General features: G+C 39.6%; 1 protein-coding gene across 2 annotated transcripts in view; it reads left to right on the forward strand.

The window, feature by feature from the left end:
- Positions 1–217: 217 nt before the first annotated feature.
- The window catches only part of LOC143148989 (uncharacterized), a 420594-nt gene continuing 399742 nt past the window's right edge, over positions 218–21069 (forward strand). For both annotated transcript variants that reach the window (XM_076315881.1, XM_076315883.1), the window contains exon 1: positions 218–2435. In XM_076315881.1, coding sequence (XP_076171996.1) covers positions 1938–2435 — 498 coding nt within the window. In that variant the 5' untranslated portion in view covers positions 218–1937. The remainder of the gene's footprint in view (positions 2436–21069) is intronic.

The raw sequence follows: 21069 nt of genomic DNA on the forward strand, positions 1-21069 counted from the left end.
AAAGAGAGGACGAAGTGCACGGCTGTTGCATCCTGGCGTAGGAGTGCATCAACAGGATCTCGCTGGACCAAGTAGCTCCACCGCCGGTGGTGGGGAGGAACGGGTCTGTGGTGGGGAGTGCCGATCGCTCGGGTGGGAGAATGGAACGAAGAGAAGACGAGTGGAGCTCCCTCTGGCGAAGATCTCGTGTCAGTCGAGCCGTGTGCCGCGTCGCGGTCGTGTTGTGTTAAAGTGCCGTGTTTCGCGTATCGCATCGAGCACGAATGACGCTTTGTTTGCTGTGATTACGAGCGATGTGAGTTCAGTGAAGTCGAATCGAAGAGGTTGTCGTTGGCCGGCATGTTCACGAGGCAGTGAGAGAAAGACCACGCGCGATAAAAGTACGCAAAACCAGGTTCGTCGTTTCGGCCGGACCGCGTGCTCCCTACCGTGTTGGTCTTTGCTCTTTTGGGGGGTTTTCAAGGTTACGCTTTCATTGCCGGCACGAACGATCCGGACCGTTGCTTCTGTCCGCGGTTCTGCTTGTTTTTTCTGTCACTCGCGCGTGCAACTCGCGAGTCCCCAGCGATTGAAAAAACGCGGGCAAGACGGACTCTGACGTTGCGATGACCATTCGCGTGTGAACCCGCTGACGGAAATTTTCGGTGAGTTTGTGTTCGATCGGTTGTAAATTATCCGCTCGATTTACCGGTAACAGTGAATTTCGTCGTTCCATCTCGGCGGGTCTCTCGAAACGGAGCAGATGATATTTAACATCGACGATAACAGCGTCCAAACGGAGCTGCTCGTAGTCGTGCGACAGGAATCCTCAAGGTCACGAAGGAAAAAGCACAACAACGTATAAGAATCATAATAACGACAGAGGTAGCAAAGCGTGCGAACGGTCGTGGGTAACCCAAGGACGAGGAAAATTTTCAAGCACGACGGAAAGAGACCGGCGAAACGGTTTACGAAGAACGGGACCCGTTTTCCATCGGCGCGGCGTGTCGATTGCCGAACAACGCGTATCATTGACAAGACTCGCAAATCGCGATCGCGACCGCTCGTTGTCTCTTTGTGCGGACTCGGTACATTGACCCTGAGCCTTTAAAAGTTTGTTTCACCGCTCGTGAAAGCCAAGGACAACGACAGAGTGTTCGCGGATAAAAGAAAGAAAAGAAAAAAAAGATTAATTTCTCGTCGCATTCGCGGATAATCGCGAGCACGCTGCCCGGTTTGAAACTAGTCGCGGGTTTTAATTCGCGACCGACCGGGCCTCGCGATATAGTGGTCTCGCGTACGTTTATCGAGACACGTGTATGAGCAGTAGTTTCGATCGCATTTGGAATGATTGGCCTCCCGCATCGGTCTCTCCTCGTTCCTCCCTCGCAGTGCTTCGTGAAATAGATCGAGACAGGGACACGGAGTACGATTAACCGCGTTCTTGTTTTAATTCCTACCTGCACATCGCGTTCCAGTGAACCAAGCGCTGGGGCTCGGAAACGTTCAAGGGAGATCGTATCGACACATTGGACCAGTTCGACCGTCCTCGCCTCGTAATGAGCTAGAGCACCGTCGAAGATCGAACGTGACCAGTGCAGCACCCCTCCAATCGTCTATCGGTATTCTCCAAGGAGCCGTTAATCGAGCTGCCGGCCGTTAAAAGAAAAAAACCAATCGAACGCGGAATCGTCTCGCCCCGTGAGAGATCATTCGGTACGCTCGATCGAGTGGCGTGGAATCGATATATGTGACTTTTCTTTTATCGTCGTTGTCGCGTTAACGGACGTCGATTCGAAGATGTCGCGGCGTTCAGTTTCGGAAGGTAGCGCGTAAACGGGGGGGTACGAAGACCGTGAGAGGCCGATACGGAGATCAACGGGGGGACACGAGAACGTAAGGAAAGGGTGGCGGGCGGGTACGTTCCAAAGTATTCGCGCTCACTAAAAGCGAGAGACATGACGATGGCCAGCAACATTGTCGTCGAGTGGCTGCGTTCGCTTCACCTCGGCCAATACTCCGAGTCGTTCATCGACAATGGCTACGATGACCTTGAGATCTGCAAGCAGATCGGTGATCCCGATCTCGACGCGATCGGGGTCTTCAACCAGACTCATCGTGCCCGTTTACTCCAATCGGTGAAAACACTCCGAGAGGAAGGCGCGGCGAGCGTTTACTTTACCCTGGAGGAGAGTAACGACTGTCTCTGCGACAATGTCAGCTCCAAGTCCTCGAGGACATCCTCCGAGAGACCACCCAGTGATAAAGAGGCGCAGAGGGCCTCGCCAACCGCCAGCTCCTCCAGCGGTGGTCAAGAATTAACCAAGTTCGCGGACGAATACGAGGAGGGAAAGGCGGAGCTCGTCAGAATCCCGAGGATGCAGCTCAGGATGTTGCTGCAGGAGAGGCTCAGACACGACGGCATCAGGTTGGCCTGTCAACCGTACACAACACCGGTAAGTCGGCCCTGTCTTTGTTTATTCGTCATTTTACTCGCTGGATGTACGTCCCCGGTACGTTTAAGAGGAACCGGTCATTTATCTTCCTAAGTAAGACACCGCGAAAAATATTTATAAGGAGAAGATTGCGCGAGAGGGGCCGCGAGACGAACGAGGAAAAATTTGCGGACGTTTATTACACTTCGAAGTATCGCGCGGTGTCTCGTTATTTCGATGGAAGCAACAGTCCTCGGTGAACAGGGATACACGATCTCTCGTGTATCCATCGAATCGTCCATTTTTTATCATTCACGCGTCATTATCTTTTATCGTACGCGCTCACGGACGAAACGATAGAAACGAGTTACCCAGCCGCGTACACTTAATTATACCGCGATTTTGAAACGTGTACGTTTATTAGTTTCTAATGAATTATTTACATCGTTGCACGCGCGAAACCGCGAGAACTGTACCGACCGAGATTTATGAATGCGATTGATATATTAACGATCAAGAGTATAACTAAGGGGAACGAAAGTTAAGAAACAAGTTTATACGTGTACGTTTTCTTGGTTGCCGCGAGATTTTTTCACGCGGTCTATTCGTTGATTGATTTCCAATGAATTATTTACATTATTGCACATACGAAATCGTAGAATTATACCGGAAGATTTATGATCGTGATTAGTGTACTAATGTTGAAAAGTATGATTATCTTAAGATAGTTCGAGGCACATAAATTATTGCTCGTAAATAGGATGAAGAATTTAACCCCAGATTGCTAATTTGTAGTCTCGTCGGTGAAATTACTTTTCAAGACCAAAATTTAATTGATCAAAGTTATGAATGGGATACGATTAGCAGGGGAAATTTGAGATCGCTTCGCTTTAATTTCAAATGTGGGGCAACTTCAAAGAGAAAGAAAAATCTTTGTTGAAACACTTAGCACCAAAAGTTGTATTATATAACCATTTTCGTGGGGTTATTATTGAACAGTAATTTTTACATTAACATTGATTTCGTAACGTAGATGTTTCGTAACGTAACTGCATGTATATTAGAAGCCAATTAACGATGTACATTTTATCGAACGCATTATTTTTCCATGTATTATTTTTATTGTAGTATTTATTGTTGAGTGCTCGCAGATATATTTATTATTAGGGATACGAATCGAATTGTCAGATTGTGGAATAACTCTCCGAGGTAAAGGTACTTCAGAACTGAAGATAATGCAGAAAACTTGTAAGCCTCGCGAGACACGCCCCGAGAACGCAGGTAATCCTGTGATTCATTATTTCGTTACATTAACCACCGCTCAAGATAAGACAAATCGTTCTGCGAAATCGCGTATTTTATGTGCATCTTATCAAACAGCGTAATATAATTAACGAGTATTTCATTAAGAAGCAACGTTTTTGGACAAGGAAAGTATATACCATAGCCCAACTACGTTCCAAAGCATTCGTCTTATTTCACGATTCAACCACGTTTCTACTTAACGTGGTTAAAGCTAAATGTTCAACAACTTTGTCCATACTTTCGGTTCAAGGACCGATAAATACTTGATAATTAATCGTGTCGAACGGTTAACATTTTTTACTAAAAATATTTAGGACTCAATATTAGTCACAACGATGGATAAAAGCAATCGAATTATATTTGAAAAAATTCTACTATTTCTATAAATTATTAAATCTTCTTGAATTTGAAACGAATAATTTTTACTCCGTTCGAATTTTTTCCATTTAAATTCGCTTTTGTCGTTACGTTGTCACCATACATTTTGGGAAAATCCTTTTAATAAATTATCGTTTGTCATTTCTCCAATGAAGTGATACGTCCACAGACAGAGAAGTAGGTATTATATTTTTATTTTCATGCAAGTGTCCCAAAACGTCATGAAGAGTAACAACTTTCAAATAGTTCTTTTACCGAACTTTTACTCCTAATTGACATTTACATTGAACTGCACTCCAAAATGAACAGCCTGCTAATAACTAGCACGTTGGTATTTTTCTGATACACGTTTGCATATTAGATTTGTCCTTCAAAATTCATTCGTTCTCGTAATTTTTTGCATTCAATTTTTACATTTCACAACGTGGAGAACATCCTTAATCGGAAAACTGTACAAGTGTTATAATTTTATTTGAGAGTAATGTTATTTACGTAGGTCATTAAGTTTAAAATTGTTAAATATGTACAGAAATCTGTATCAATTTATTCGATACAAGTCACAAGGTAAGTAAATTTATTGGTAATAAGAGCAATTTATACTTGTATAAAATTATTTATTGATTCGACGTCTCGTCCATATTTGTTGTCCCTTTTCATATGGACGAAACGTGGAATCAATGATTCATTTTATTGAAAAATTAATTACTCAAACTGCCAATATATTGGTTTTCGTTTCTACGTACATTTACTGTAAAGTAAAGCAAAGGAATGATAACATCGTAGTTTATTTTAGTTCATTTAAATTTTTAATTTCATGCAAATAGTTGTAAATTTCAAGTCTAATTTTACAGTAGCTATTGCTCCATGTATTATGTATTTATTACAATTTGTTTATTACATGCATATAGGAGCGAAATATTTTCTTAGATTTCCTATTATCTATCTCGTGATAAAAGAATAGTAACGAGTAAAACTTTTCTATCGTTACATTTCAAAAATTAAACAATCTCGTAATTGATACAAACGGATGGATGATTGTACCATATTTTCGTAGAGTAATAATTAAAAACCGTATATCAAAAATTTCACACGAAAAATGTTGGCTGTTTGTTATTTGTTGAGTTTAAAACGTAATTCATGTACGAAGAATACACATTAACCTTTACCATTTTGTACACATAACGTATAATTAATTGCAACATTTATAAAACCGTTTCTGTATTCAACTCTTTGTGCAATTTCTATGGAGGGCTAGCCTTTATTCTCAGATTTTTCGTTATAAATGAAATTAAATACGTAGTACGCTCTTAAACGTGCTATTGACGTATACCTTATTACGAGTGCGGTGTGTTTATTATTATTAAATAATTAATTTTATATATTTATTTCAGTAATGCGAATACCGTGAAAATTGATTTTTCTGCAATTTCTCTAACCAAGACTTCTTATCGTGAATATTGATAATTTTTTATCGTTCTTCAATAATAATATTTTGATGACTACTTTTAGAATTTTTGGTATCGTATTATTGGAAAATGTAATCCGACGCTCGATATATTCTTTCTATATGTTCGATCGAACAGTTACAGCATAAAAAATTTTAAATTTCGATATTTTTTCTAGCCTTACGCTATGCATATCTAGAGATCTACTAAAATGATCTTTTTGTAGAGTTTATTCACTCACGTAACTTTGCATAATTAACTCTTAATTCACTTTACGCGGCATCCTTATGAAAGCGGAAGGACGCAAAAACAGCCACGTTTCCTACCTTTCATAATTTCCGTTAGAAGTAGTGTCATTCAGACAATATAGCGATCTTTAGTTTTTAATTATACCATTATGGTTCGATTGTAATAAAAGTTCTAAATTAATTCTGGCCATGAAACTTTTATTGTATCAATTCGAAAGTATCCGTTTCACAAGGACAGTTTTCAAAAAATAATAAATATTCTTTTAAGCAAAAAATATATGTTCCAACAATTTAAAACAATAAAAGTTAATTGTTTCCTTTGAACTCTGTGAAAACACAAATGGTATTAAATAAATGAATTCAGTTTAAACGAAAGTAGAAATTATGATCGTAGTGCATCTGCTAGAATTAAAAATGTTGCACCTTGACTAATTAAATATTAGAAAACGTAAACGTTCTGAGATTTGTTAATACGGTATTGTAATCAATATAATATATAGGAAAAGTGCTGACGCCAACATAATAGGGCGAATTTACATTTCATGGAGGGACAGAAAGGGGCGTTCACTGCGTTAATTACAAGCACGAAAAAGTTTAAAAAGACCGATAGTTTATTGTTCGATGTGTCCCACGCAATTGTTACTATATTTGCAGAGTGGAATGAATTGCTAAGTGAATCTAATTTGACATTATTTTGATTTTAACTATCCTTGCGTATTACTTTCATCATATTTCATCAGTTTTACCGAGTGTTGTTAAAAATTCATTAATATTGTTTACAATCGTATAAAATGACCGTATATTGTATTATAATATAATATACTATGTTTACAATTATACTATGATCGTACAATTTGACCATAACATATAAAACAATTTTACCTCGTTCTACAAATTAGAGATATGGCACACTGGATTAAATTAATCCATCAAGTACCAAATTCAAAATATTACGTGGTATTTAAATAAATTTTAATACCGGCAAACAATTTTTTCCCGAATGTTCTATAAATAGAACACTGGGTATATAATGGATTAAAATCGCAAAACATATTTTCTTGTTACGTTACATGTAAAATATTTTCCCTCGTTTTGGAAATTGGTGATACGACACGCGCATTACACTGCGTGCATTACATTCAGTCGAAAATATTTTTTCAGATTCTGTGACAATTTTCTATTCAATTCTCTTTTGCACCTACAATATCATAATAGTGTATCGCATATAATATGGATACAATTGTTCAAGAAAATACCTCAAAAGTTACTTCTAATTCTAAATTTAATACTAAAAATGTTATCTAAATTTAAACACTTACCTATCGAACAAACTCAAGCCCTGTTCGTAGAGGTCTAATGTGGAAACATATCGGTGACTTCGATTTCGTCGTAGAAAACCAATCCATGTCGATAAAAATACCTCAAAAGTTACCTCCAATTCTAAATTTAATGCTAAAAATGTGTTCTGAATTGAAACACTTACCTATCGAAGAAATTCATCGGCCTGTTCGTAGAGGGCTAATGCAGAAACACGTCGGTGACTCGGTGTAGAGTCCACGCGTTGAATGAATCCCGAATTAAGTGAAATGCGAATTAGAGCCTGGTTATTGTCACTCGTGCGTCACCGTACAGCCACGCGTCGTTGTACTTCCGACATGAATGCGGAGCCTGGTCGCTTCGTCGACTTCGAAACAACTGCAAAATTCAGTGTCGTCGCTAATGATTCACGCAACGTCGGGGCAACGTCTTTCCCGTATCTGCGTGCGTTAATTAGCGGGCGGTGAGCTGAATGCAGATGGATAGATAGACGACTTATATATCGGGAAGCCTGGGTGGTTTTATCGCGAGGGATAAGTCCTCCGCCGTTATTTACATTCGTGCTGCGACATTATGACCCCGCGTTTACGTCGAGGCTCTTATTTCATCGGTTTATAGTCACGGTGCTTAGCTTATTGGCGAAGGTGGCGCTTATACAAATCGCGGCGGGCGTCGAATTTGAATGATAAAAGGCCAGCTCTCGCGGAAACTGTAAATTACGCGGGAATTACGATTGGACCGGGATCGGGAAATTTACGAGTACGTGTGGTATATTTTGTGCCCGGGGCCTCTGTCCGTCTCCCTCGCTCCCGTTACGATTAGTTTCTAAATTTTAATTCAATCGCGTCACGTAGGATTAAACACCGTTATACCGAAGATTAATGTCGAACTTATTGAAGCTCGTTCGAAGAATTCGAACATTTCACGGCGCCCGGATTTTACGATCGGGGAGCTATGAGAAACAGTATTTAACGCTTGACTGTTAATGAAATTGCCAACTCGTATAACTCACCGAGCTTCTGATGCTGTAACTGATCGATAAACCAGTTGGCGAAAGTGCAAATTAAAACGCGGGAAAGTCTAGGAATTAGCGGGTTAAGGGTGATTACCTGCAGACTCGCGTTATCATCGGGTGGAGCTGGTTTATAATAGGGGCACGAAAGGAGATGAAAAGATCTTTCATAAATTGAACAGGCTTTAAAATAGTTGGTCCGGATTAGTGTAATTAAATTTTTCAAAGTTTAATAATAACCGACTCCTTTGAAACTATCGATAATTGCTCGCAAATGAAGGTACGAATTTTATTAAACGCTTCGGAAACTACTCGTTTACTTGTTGGTATTTCGTTCCGGATAACTGATAGGCATTTCGGTGATTTTTATATCTGGGAAGACATTTTAGCAATCGAGCAGTCATTTCGATAAACAACGTTTCCACGATTAATCAAACGGCACAAAGATTTCGAAAAGTTTAACAAACCGTAGTACCAAAGAAATAAACATTCTCTGTCCTCGACATAGTTTAGTTCATCGCTCGAATTCCCTTGTGCTGTCATCTAATATGATATACAAACTGTCTTAACCCTATCGCGTCCACGTAATATATTATTTTTCTATCATCGAATGTCACTGGATGCTTCTGTATTTCCTCAGATCGTCTCGTTGTATTTTAAAGTTAAACGCAACGTTCCGTACATTCCGGACACACTTTGCCCAAAGACCTCGAATGTATATTCGAACGGAAGCACGCCTTAAGATTGAAAGAAAGAAGCGAAGAAAATACGAATTTTAACCGTAAAAGAATCCAAGGTACGAATTACACGACGTAATTCACAGCTGATAAAAGTACGACCCGGTAAAATGAAAACAAAATTCACCTGAGAAGCGAACGTTTTGGAAATATTCGACTATTCTTGGGAAACTTTTGGAATCGTCGCTAAAGCAAGCTTCGAGTGAATTGATCGTAAACGAAAATCACCGCAGGGAGTTATAAGATGGATTCTGTCCACTGGGATGATTTGTTAACGTGCAACACAAGTAATTCGGTGGAATTTAATAACGAACGATCATCGTTGACTCGCGTATAGTCGAACGTATTAAGAAACACCGGGCTGTATTAGTCTCTTTCTCCGTGGGCACGCATACTTGCACGCAAATGACCGGAGCGCAAGAAAAAGGTAATAAAAATGCCCGTTCTCTCTCAGAGCACGGTGGTCCGGTCGTCACTTGCTCCTTTTTACCCCTCCACGCGCGATACACGCGTTTTCGGGCGCGTGTGTGTGCGTGTAGGTAGCGCGCTCGTGCGCTCGTGCGCCCTCGGAGGATACCGGCTCGCGAATGCATCGACCTTCGTCAAAATGATAGTTACCACCTCCGGCCTGGACGCATACTTTCGTATTTATTGGTTCAATCCGGAAGGTCCGATTTGTACGGGTGCCTCGGTCGCGTATCTGGCCAATCAACATTCCAAGCATAGGGACCACGTAGCCAATTACGGTACCCGCGATACAATCAGCACCACTATGCGCCTATTTATTTGTTCAGCTGCTCGTTTATGGTGCAACGAGTAAACACGTCGTGAATATTGCATCGAGGTGCGCGAAACATTTAAAGAAAATTTAGCTTCGGAGAAGCGAGTAGGCGCGTACTAGGCTACGAACGTAGCGAGTTTGCGAAGAGGAGGTTGACCTTGGTCGATCGTCTAACTCGCTTCGGCGAGCTTTCGACAGAGTCTCGATTCTTCGAGAAATTCATGTCTATGTATTATTTAATACTTCGAGTACCGGGACCTTGAGCGATGTTTTACGTCGATGTTGTACGTACGAAATTGAAATTTAACACTGGAACTACCGAAGGTGAATTTATTACTATTTGTATCGGACAAGGTGGGTATCCTAGAAGTTAGACGGGGAAAAGGCGAATTAATTTACGAGTATCGTTGGTTGTCTATTTTGATAACTGTCCATGAATATTGTAGGCAAAGACATGGATAATTGAGCAATTTTAAAAAGATGTTCCAAACAAGTGAAATTGACCCTTTCGGTAGCTTTAGTGTTGAGTGCATTTTGATATTTCGGAACTGTTCTCGGAACGTTTTTACCATACATCGTATGGAGTTCGCTCATTCTCACACACTCGTAGCTGGTTGTGGTATAGAAAATGTAGTTTTGTATAGGTATACGTGTATGTGTGTGTTACGAGAAGTGAGCTAAGAAGTGCAAACGATGTGTGGATCCTGATCGCAGTGAGAAAACTGTAATCCGTGCAAAGAATGGAGCTTGTACGTGAAGGGTTCACACTTTGCACTTGAAGGTTCAGTTACTGCAGCTCGACGCGTTTTCAGCGGATTCTTTTATTACTGATAATTAATATCAAACCTACCGCCAATGGACGTATTCCTATTTTTACCGGACTATATCTGTCTTTGGAAATAAAAGGGGAAAAGACGAATTAATTTACGAATAGAATTAGTTTTCTATTTCAATAATGGACACTGAATATTTCAGGCCAAAGCACCGTTAATAATAGAGTAACTATAAAAAGAAATTTTAAACGAGTGAAATGACCCCTTTGGTAGTTTCAGCGTTAATAAATCATGGAACGAATTAATTAATAACCGATGTAACTGTATTATTTCAATGCGTAATATACCTTTACATCTATCAAGCGTAATTGTTGGTAGGTTTCACGATCTACTATTTTTCTTCGTTGTAAAATTTTCGCAGAAATTTCCGATCGTTTGCTAATGCATCGATCGATGCGGTGACATTGATAATCGTCAAAATGGTTTCGATAAGAACGATGGCCTGGTCTAGTCGCGGCACGGATTGATATCGCGACACAGGCTGGTTACATCTTGTAAGACTGGAAACTTGAAACCCATATCTCAGAACGTGACAGATTTACGATCGAGTCGATAGTTCCTTCGAGGCTTCGGGTTCTCCTCGATACATGCATCGACTTCGCACGGAGCGTGTTAACCCGTGAGGTGTTGTAAACGCGCGCAAGCTTTTCGTCGGTACACCGTGTACGTTGAACGCCCATAGGCGTTCACGAAGCACGTATTACGAACGCAACTAGGAGAGTCCCGCACGGGACGTACGCTGAGCATTCGGATCTCTGCTCCGAAACAGATAATATTGCCTATTCGTTTCAGTGTTTTGTTTACGAATCGATCGACCTTGGAGTACGCTATTTTCCATGTATTTAAGATTCCTTTGTCGATCAGAACACGGTAGTTTTGCGTAGCTCGTAGTTTACTTCTGTAATTCGCACTCGTGACGCGAGTATCGGATGATCGTGCAGCTGGATTCTCGCCTACAACCGTGATCACCGAATGATTAATCAAATGGGTTTCTGATATTTCAGAAGAGAGTAGTACAGCGGCCAAGTTCTTCGTATGGTACAACTGTACGCAGACCGGCGGTAATAGCGTTTAAATATTTGAACGAATGTTCAATCGATATCCCTTAGCCAACCCCGTCACAGCTCTTTCTGAACCGTTCGTTCTCTTCTCCTTTCCTTTCCGACTCGCTCTACCTTGCAGGCGGCTGGTCGAGCACGTTTCAATGAAATATCAAACGCGGCGAATGAGATTCTCTTATTCCAGAAGGAGAACGGGACGCTGAAGGAAGCGTGGAACGGCAAACATTATTCTTTATACGACGACAATACTGCGTAATTGATCGAAGATAGTTGTGTTTATCGACACTGTTAAACTATCGTTCTGGAGATGGTTTGCCTACGAGCGACGAACTCCAATCTTGATTACGAATACATCTTTGAGCAAACAGAATTGAAGTTAGCGAAGAGACGAACGTTTCTCTCGAGTTGGGTGATTTTGGTTTCACTTAAATTCGAAACCGTCGACTTTAATTGCATCGGGGAAAATGTATAACGAGGAAAGGACGAGTTTACATTGGAAGTTTAATTTATTGTGAGCGTAATAAGTTTGTACGAATATTGAAGCATCGCACACGCGAGGACAAGTTCTGGCGATTGTTGGGTCTAATAAAGTACGAAAAAATTGTAAGAAAAAAGTCAGAGATAGTAAGAAGTGGGAAGTGTACGGAGAAATATAGATTCCGCGTGGAAAAATGTAAAAAAAGTTTGGAAAGTGTAAAGAATGTTTAATTAATGAAATTGAGCACGGTGGAGCGAATTCTTAAGATCCGTAAAAGAAAGACTAGACAAGAGACGAAAAGAATGTTTGGGAAAGGAAAAAGTTCAGGAATATAGTAAGAGAAAAGAGATATCGAATAAATAACGCATTAGGTTCGAATAATATTAATCGTTATCCTATTTATTATACAACACTCGAAATTATGTTACATTTTTATTAGGTAACTGATTTACCTTGACTGGTCAACCTTTTTTATCGCGATTACTTTTCACTCTCTGCTTTGCATTGTTTTTCATCTATTTCCCTTCACAGTATATTCAGTACGTGGTTTAAGAAGGTAATCAGGAAAATCCTGAATATTTTATAGAACACGTTACAATACAATTGCATTTATTGTGCACGAGTAAGAAATTCTTGGTTCTCGCAATAAAAGCCATTAATAATCCTTCCGTCTTATCTCTGTTTTCGCTTTCCTTCTTTGGTAACTGTTTCTTTTCGCGTTTCAACGATAAGATTCCTCCTCTGTTGCTGATGTGTACACAGCTTCCAGCGTTCTTTTCTTCTTTTCCCTTTCTTTGTCTGAAAAATAGAAGCACATACTTTTCCGATATCTGTGAAAAGCCAAGATCAAGCAAATATTAATAAAGATGCATCGTTGAAAAGTATCACAATAAAGGATTGGCAAGGTTTCTTTCAATAAAATTTCATCGATGACTTACAAATCAAACGTTACTCACTATTTACTATTGGTTATTTGGATAAAAATACGTTCGACACTGCTTTCTATCAGATTCTGGTATATTGTTATTTAGATCGCAAGTAACAATGTTTCGTTTAAGAAAACTTTCATCTAGATAAATTTATTTTTTATCTAGATATAAATATGCTCCATACTGTTTACCATCAAATTTTTTACATCGTCAACTAGATAACGAATAAAGAGTATCAGTCTTTCATCTGAGTAAACTTTTATCTATCAAAAATGTATCCAGATAAAATTTACCCTCCATTTATTCGACAAATGCCCAGCTCCACTTGCCACCGCATTGATCCTAGACACTTTCCGTGTAGATTTGAATTGGGTTATTAAAACTGAGCTATTAAAAGTACTTTTCGCGTTGTCTTATTATTTGCAACACGTTCTGTACACTTTTCATTGTTATTCTCTCATTTTCATTCCGGTTCATGAGAACGAGACAAGCTTTGCGCGAGCCCCTGAAAAATGTTTAACATCTGTGCTGTCATTCTGCCGCGTTCCTATGGTAATCCAGCCGTGAAGAAGTGCATATACAAGGATTCTGTGGGCCAGTGTGAGACACAGGGAGAACGGAGATGAGGATAGGATTATGCTAGGTCGACCGTGTGTGTACACGTACACATAAGTGTAAATCGAGCATACGTTTGCCAAAGTAAAAGTCTCAACGAAGAACCCTCTTTGTTGCTCTCTCCTTTTTCAATCTCTCTTTTACCCTTCGTTTGTTCTTCCCCTTAGTGCGGTGGAGAATGTCCATCTTGACGATTCTATTTCCAACAAAGTCTTGTTTTCAGTCGAGCATCGTTTGGACCACTTGATCGACTGACTTAAACAAACAAGCAAGTATTTACCCGGCTCAAAACGAATCGAACATTAGTCCAACTGACACTTTCAAAGATTTGCCACAAAAGGTGTTTCGATTTTACTCAACATCGTGATTGTAACGTAGTCTAAGGACTGTGTTTTATCGGTAGACTTTCGAGACCCCCAATTTCTCTAGTATTTCTGAGACACACTTGCTTTTTTCACCTTTCCTATTCTATCTTTGTTCAATGTCACGTACGATGCATAATATGACCTCGAAATTGTATTACGCGTTGTATACAAAATTATATATATACAAGAACTATCTGTGATGGAAATTCAATCAGATTGTCGAGAAACATTATCCAAAGTATTTAGATATTTTATAAAACATCTGGTGTTTAAATTTTATATCGTTTTGATTTTTAACTGCGTGTAAAACCAAGTTACTATTATCAGAAAACGTTAATTTAGGCGTGAATAGGTCTATGAGTGAATTTTAAATTACAACCCATTCGCAAAAGTTTTGTCATCGGGGTAGAAAGTATTAACCAATTATTCTTCAATCTTCTACGTGCATAAAATCTTAAAGTGCGGTAATGAGCAATCAGAGAATTAATTTCCAAGGGGGTCCAATGCAAATCAGGGCATATTACGGTCGATAAAAATTCACTCCTGCAAATTTCGTACAAATCCTTGGCACACCAAACGTGGGTCTTTACAAGTCTTTCACAGTGCCACGGTATCGTAGCAAACGAAAATTACACAATTTATCGAACACGACCAAAAACCGACTTTTATCGAAATTATTGGAAAATATTGCGCTAAGCCTGACAGTTTTCTGGAAGGTGAAGATAATACAAATCCTGCGGAGTCTGAGAAACGAAGATAATAAAAATCCTTCCGTCCAAACGGTGTTGACATTGGATGATAAGCTGATTAATAGCAAGAAAGTTTTGTTCCGACGTCCGAAATTGAGAAACGCGTTTCCTGCAATCTATATGTTTATTGATTGTATTAGAGGTCTAAGTTGGCAATTTCAGGGAGTAACGGTCTACCGAAGTACAAAAGATCTACGAACATCTGTAAATTAGGAAATTATATATGTAGTACCGATCTTTCAATGAAATGTCTATGCATATCAATTAACAAAATATAAAAATTAACAAATACGTGCAACTTGGTACACAACTCGCAACGATTTCATATAATTAATCACTGGAACGTGGTGACCTCTGGTGAAAATAGAAAGTTCGTGTGTTTTATTTATTATCCACTGAGTTATTCAACTTCTGGATTAATTGTGTCTGGAGAAAATAAGCGTTCTGTAATTACGAAAATAAAATAAAAGAAATAGCAAGAAATTGGCTTTATGGTACGGATAGCTTAATTGGTTAGAGCAGTCGCCCGGCAAGCGAAAAATACGGATTCGAATCCCAATCCAGTAATCCGATTGGCCGATTCTTTTGTCCCCTGCAATGGTTGTTTTGTTGTGTTAGAGTTCGATAACTCGCGATTGTTTGGATCGTGTGTTCAGGTGTGTGTGTGTGTGTGTGTGTGTGTGGGTAAATCTGTGTTGTTTGTTTCAGTTGCGAGTGAGTTGTGAGTACCGAAACGCGAATGTGCTAACATTACGAATATTACTGTTTCTTGATGAGAGTTGTTCCGTGCTGGAGTGTTCTTAGTTGTTCTCGATCGTTTCAATGGAAAATCTCGATGGTTTAGCTTACCGACCGATACTTCCATCGATGGATCTATTGATCAGGGTGACCGATCTGGCAAATGCTCGTGATTTGCACGACAATTTACAAGGATTAGATTGCCGAGGCTACAGAGGAAAGGGTTGAAATTCGGTGACTCGATGCATACTAAGTCCTCACGTAGGTACTGTAACTTTGAATGGTAGCTAGTGGCACGTGGTGCGGCTCGGTTTATGAGTTAATTGTAGGCGTGCTAAACATGGCCCAGTTGGAGTAATAAACTACATTAGAATTAGGGTCGGAGCAATAGGGAACCGTGCGTGACTGCATTTTCACCAGTTTCTTATGTATATAGATACAGTCTTTTCTCAAAACTACCACCGAGTCATGTTTAGAAAAATGTACATTAAAAACCTTCCACATCTTCCCTTTGATTTAGCCAGTTTACGGTGAAACCATTTTTTTTTTTTTTTTTTGCCTTGGATTTTAGTTTAGTTGGACAACAAACAGACGATGTGTATTGAAAAGGATAAAATAAGTTGGTATTTTATTCGACCTAATTTTTTAGTTATAACGTGTTCTGTGTTCTGGCAACCTATATCTACTTATCTTTACAAGAGGTGCTCAAAATAGCCACATTGCATCTCCGTGTAAGCCTGTAAACGTTTTATCATAATATTCTTATTCTTTCGACACATCCAGGTGTTACTGAGGTTAACTGACAACATTATTTAATTTTCTAGCAGAGTATTTCAACATTATTAATGAACGTTCTGTGGGCAATGAAAAAAATTCTGAAGAAGGCATATTTTTGAATCGTTGAAATTGACAAGCACCTGGTGAGTTAATTATCCCAGTAAAGGTGTTAAATCGTGAATTAGGAATATGAAAGATACGATGGATGAGAAATTCGTTAATTGATATCAGCCTCACAAATTGGGGTTCTTGGACAGTTATACTTAGGTCCTGTCATGGATCTTATTACTGCTGTCACAGGCTAATCTTTAGAAATCCCAAAACCATATACTTGGGAAGATAGAAAACTCCCCCTTCCTGCCAGAAATAAAGGTCAGTGTGATACATCAAGAGACACCATATAGGGCTACCAGTCAGCCATAGCAAACTCGCTTCCACATCGTGAGAAATGATCAATGGATGATCTTTACCATTATAGAGAGCACATTCTGTAACAGTGCGAGAACGAAAAATGTCTTAATTGGACGTATTAAAACAAGAATGCTAACACGGTGGGATCGGCTACAACAAGATAACATCGCGATTCATAATTAGATACACTCAATGCCTATTGTAACTAAACAGTGCAGGGATTGCATAAACATACTCCAACTACGATAATGCAGTTTGATTGTGACTCTCTAACAGCAGATTCTGTTTCCTTTGCAGATTTCTCATGGTATCAAAAAACCATGATTGAGGTGATTATTTGTATACATTGTGAGATACAGTTACTGCACTTTTAGATTACAATTTAATACTTTTAAAAGGTCAAAACACAGGTTTTACGGGAAACAACAAATTGTTACAATTTTTAATAGAGAATATTTGCTGTTTCGATGTATTGTCTCTTCCTAATAATAACATTAGTTCTCTCAAAACTAACTGTAAGATTTTTAGAAGAAAAAATTTCGTTTGCATAGAATTGGTGTACCTGTACTGATTGCCTGTGCATTCAGATGGAAACTTGTTAGTGGGACTCACCTTGTCGAACAATGAAAATCATCTATACTCGAGAACTGGAAAGAATGCTTCTGAATGGTATTCAGAACTTTTGGAATATGTTCTTTCGTATTAATCGTTTCACAAGGTGACATCTTAATCTTATTATCACGAAAACGTATTTTATATGCGTAAAGACCGATGTAATCATTCAGGAACATTCTCTATAGCCCCATTCAGTATCTAAACACTGTGAATGTAAGGTCTTCTATAGACAAGACTAATTTCATTCAAACCATTCCTCCGGTGGGAGGAGTCTGTCGACGTTCTAGATAGCTCAATTGATCGAACTAGTTACCCATGTACGTAAATAAACGATCAGGATTTGATCTCCGGTCCCGCGATCTAACATTACTGACAATTATACTATCAAAGTATAAGGGAATAAATCTATCGTACACCAGAGAAATTGAATCAAGGTGTACGCAGACATTTTTCCCTCTCCGCTCATACATGCAACTGCAGTTAAGTAGAAGCATTACCGTGCACAGTATTCCCCTGTCGGGTCGGCGGGTTGGCACGCAACGCATGCAGCGCTATCTAGGCAACATTAAGGACTCGCCGGGTTGTATTACGGTTGCCGGGTAATAAACATGTTTAATTGCAACGCTAATGGTTAAGGCGGGGGTGCAGCGTGTCTCTTGCCCCTGCAACAGTCTAAACCCATTGCATCGGCTTTGCTTTCCGCCAGAATGCCATCGTTACCGTTGAAAGGAAAGCAGGAGGGACCATTGACAATCGATCGGGATGGAAAATACGATCAAATCGATCCCCGTGGCGCGTTCGTCTTCTAAAAGCTTTATCGCCGCGATATTTCGTCCGTGATCAGGGTTTATGGCCCGTCGAGTGTCTGTATTCATGTAACGTTACCGACACTAGAAGTTTCCTCTAGCTACCGCTATAATTGTCACTGGAGAAACTGCTTAACGGCGTGTTGACAACAAGAGGCATCGATGATCAACTTTCCATTCAGCGCTGGATTATCGATATCGTATAGAATCGTCGTATCGGGTTATTATAGCGACCACTCGTTCTTTTCAATGTTAACGTGGACCGTTTTGCACGAAGCAGTACGATTTCTCTCGTTATACAGAATTACGTTCCACTTTACAAATTGTTTGATATCACGTTTATTGAAATTTGATCGGTTATTCCGAGTCAAACTGACGACACTTTATCTTCAACGTACACTTTTTAGTACGATGGTTCGAGAAAGTTGTACCGAGAGGACGTTTTCTAATCAATTTTATTATTTAATATTATTTTAATTGCTCGATCCGGCTCTAACGTAACAATGTAAGAAATAGTGATGTATTGTTTAAAATTATTGCACGCCGCGGAAGTAATAACGTGCAAGTTTAATTCAATGTCATAGCTAGCTCGTAATAAATTATGTGGTACCTGTACCTCGCTAAGTTTAATTACTTTTCCATTTTGGTACAAATATGAATGAATGGCCATAGAAACACAAGCTTGCCAACAAACACGTGTTTGGAGCACATTTTCTTATTGTTACAGCTAGGTGGATTTACCTGTAACCTTGAGGTAACTTATTGTTCTAACCTCTAGAACGTTTCGATTCTTCTTCGTAATATTTTCCATAGTCTACCTTGTTCAGATTCGTAATTATTCTAAATTTATTTTCACACTCGTTACCATTAACTAACATCTATCGATCATCGAGTTCGATGGGCGTATAAATTGATATTCACCGTTCAAAGTATCGTGAAAAATCAACGAATCCAAAATGCATCGGACAATACATGCAACGATTCCATGCGAGTTCCTCCGGACAGGAATTCGTGTTAAGAATTATTCAATTATTCAACGAGTAAAGAATTTCGTAGGACACCGAGGGTTTATAACACAATGCTTTATAAACATTCTCGGGAGTGGCTCGATTAAATCCGTTTCAAAAGAATGCACAGTTGAGCACGTATTTCGCGAATGTTGAGAATTTTTTCACAACTCTAATCTCGGCTTACCTTTGTGCGACCGGGAGTCCCGCCTTCTTGTTCCGTACTCGGAGTCGCATTAAAAATGTCGGAGCTAATAAATAATTAAATCGCAACGCGCAGCGTGGAGTACTGCAAGGCGTTCTCGAAAGAACGGCGGTCTTAAGTGATTTCGCTTCGTAGTGGTTCGCTGTTATCAAACCCAGTATATCAGTAGCGTCACGCACTGAATGCCGATAAAATCGTCGGCGAGTCTGGCACCCTTATCAGCTGTAACCGATCGATCGGCGGAGAGGGTAGGCCACTCCAAAGCTCGGACCCGCCGTGAAACAAAAGAATAGTCTCGTTACCGAGGATTAAGCAAGACCGGCGAAGGTAAAAAGCTCCGTGAACTAATACCCAAAGAGGGGGAGACAGTGGAAACGTACGGCCTAGGATAGATTTCTTTTAAACAGGGATTCCTCGACTGGGGTATGATCAGCAGTCCAAGAGGCTTAACACGTGGAACTACCCAAGGGGGCCAATTTCACGTGTTTCGAACTCCTTTTTCAAATAATTTAACCATCGTCGGTGTCTTTATCTACGATATTCGTGGACAATAAAAATAGACAACTCACGGTGCCAATAGACTACTTCGAAGATACGTATGTGGTCTTCTTTTTAAAATTACTCGATCATAGATGTCTATGCTTACAATATTCGTGGACAATTATCGAAATGGACAACTAACGATACTTGTAAATTAATTTGCTCTTTCTCCGTGTAACTTCGAAGATACGTACGTGGTCCGATACGAATAGGAATACGTTCATCGTCGATAGTTCTAGCGTTAACGAAGGTTGACAGATGACCGTAGCGTACGATTTTACACGAATCGACTTGGGTATGATTGGGAATGGCTTCATCCGCGGATAGACTCGGTCGTTAAACTTGGAATAAATTATTTCATATAACCACACACCGTTTCGTTGCTTTTCATTTCAAATTCTGACGAATAAATAATGTTCATGGAACATACGCACTCTTCGCACGAGCACGTATGTGGAAGACAATTTGATTCGTTACATAACCAATGAATATTTATGCGTCCATCTCCATTGTTTGAACGAACTTTTATCGGAACGAAGTTTTATCCGGATAAACTTTTATCTGGATACAAATTTGTTTGCAAATATTTTTGCGAACATTTTTATTAAACAGATGGAAAGATATAGTATCACCAATGGATAGAAAAAAGTGGAAAAAGGGTCATTGAATAACTTCGAAGAATTGCTAACTCTTCTTCAGAATTAACGATCGAGAAATATTTAAAAAACAAAATATATGAAAGTTGTATCACCAATTGTTAATTGTGTATTTCTAATGTGAAAGTTATTAACAACTAAACGTATAGCAAAATATGTATTCAAAATATGCAAAATATGTGAGAAAATAATCGTGAAATAAGAAAATTTGAAGTACACGATAATATTGCTGTTACGTTGTAAATGTAACTAGAATACTGCAGCAAAATTTCTGTAATGTGTTCTGCTGTATGGGACGAAACGAGTGAAATTTCGACTCGTTCGAGACGTATCAAGATACATGTGACGATTGCATTTTCCACGTAGCGAGTTGGAGCACGGCGGTGTGAGAATAACAGTAAGTCGGGAATCTTTAATGCCATTCCGTTAACCGGTCATGAATTATTACTGTTTCCGGGTAGTTTCGTATGGGCTGCACAATATATCACGCCTCTTTAACTTCGTTTCGCGGCGAAGCTTCGAGCAAAGACTCAGCTGCTGCTGGATATCTCTCTTACCAAGCAAGATTTCCTCCGATTTGCGAACGAGGCAGATTTATTCCTGCCTAGCGGCCAAAAAAACGGCGCTGTGGAAATCGTTGAAACTGC

The sequence above is a fragment of the Ptiloglossa arizonensis genome, chromosome 7, assembly GCF_051014685.1.
Source record: "Ptiloglossa arizonensis isolate GNS036 chromosome 7, iyPtiAriz1_principal, whole genome shotgun sequence".
In the NCBI taxonomy this organism is placed as follows: Eukaryota; Metazoa; Arthropoda; class Insecta; order Hymenoptera; family Colletidae; genus Ptiloglossa; species Ptiloglossa arizonensis.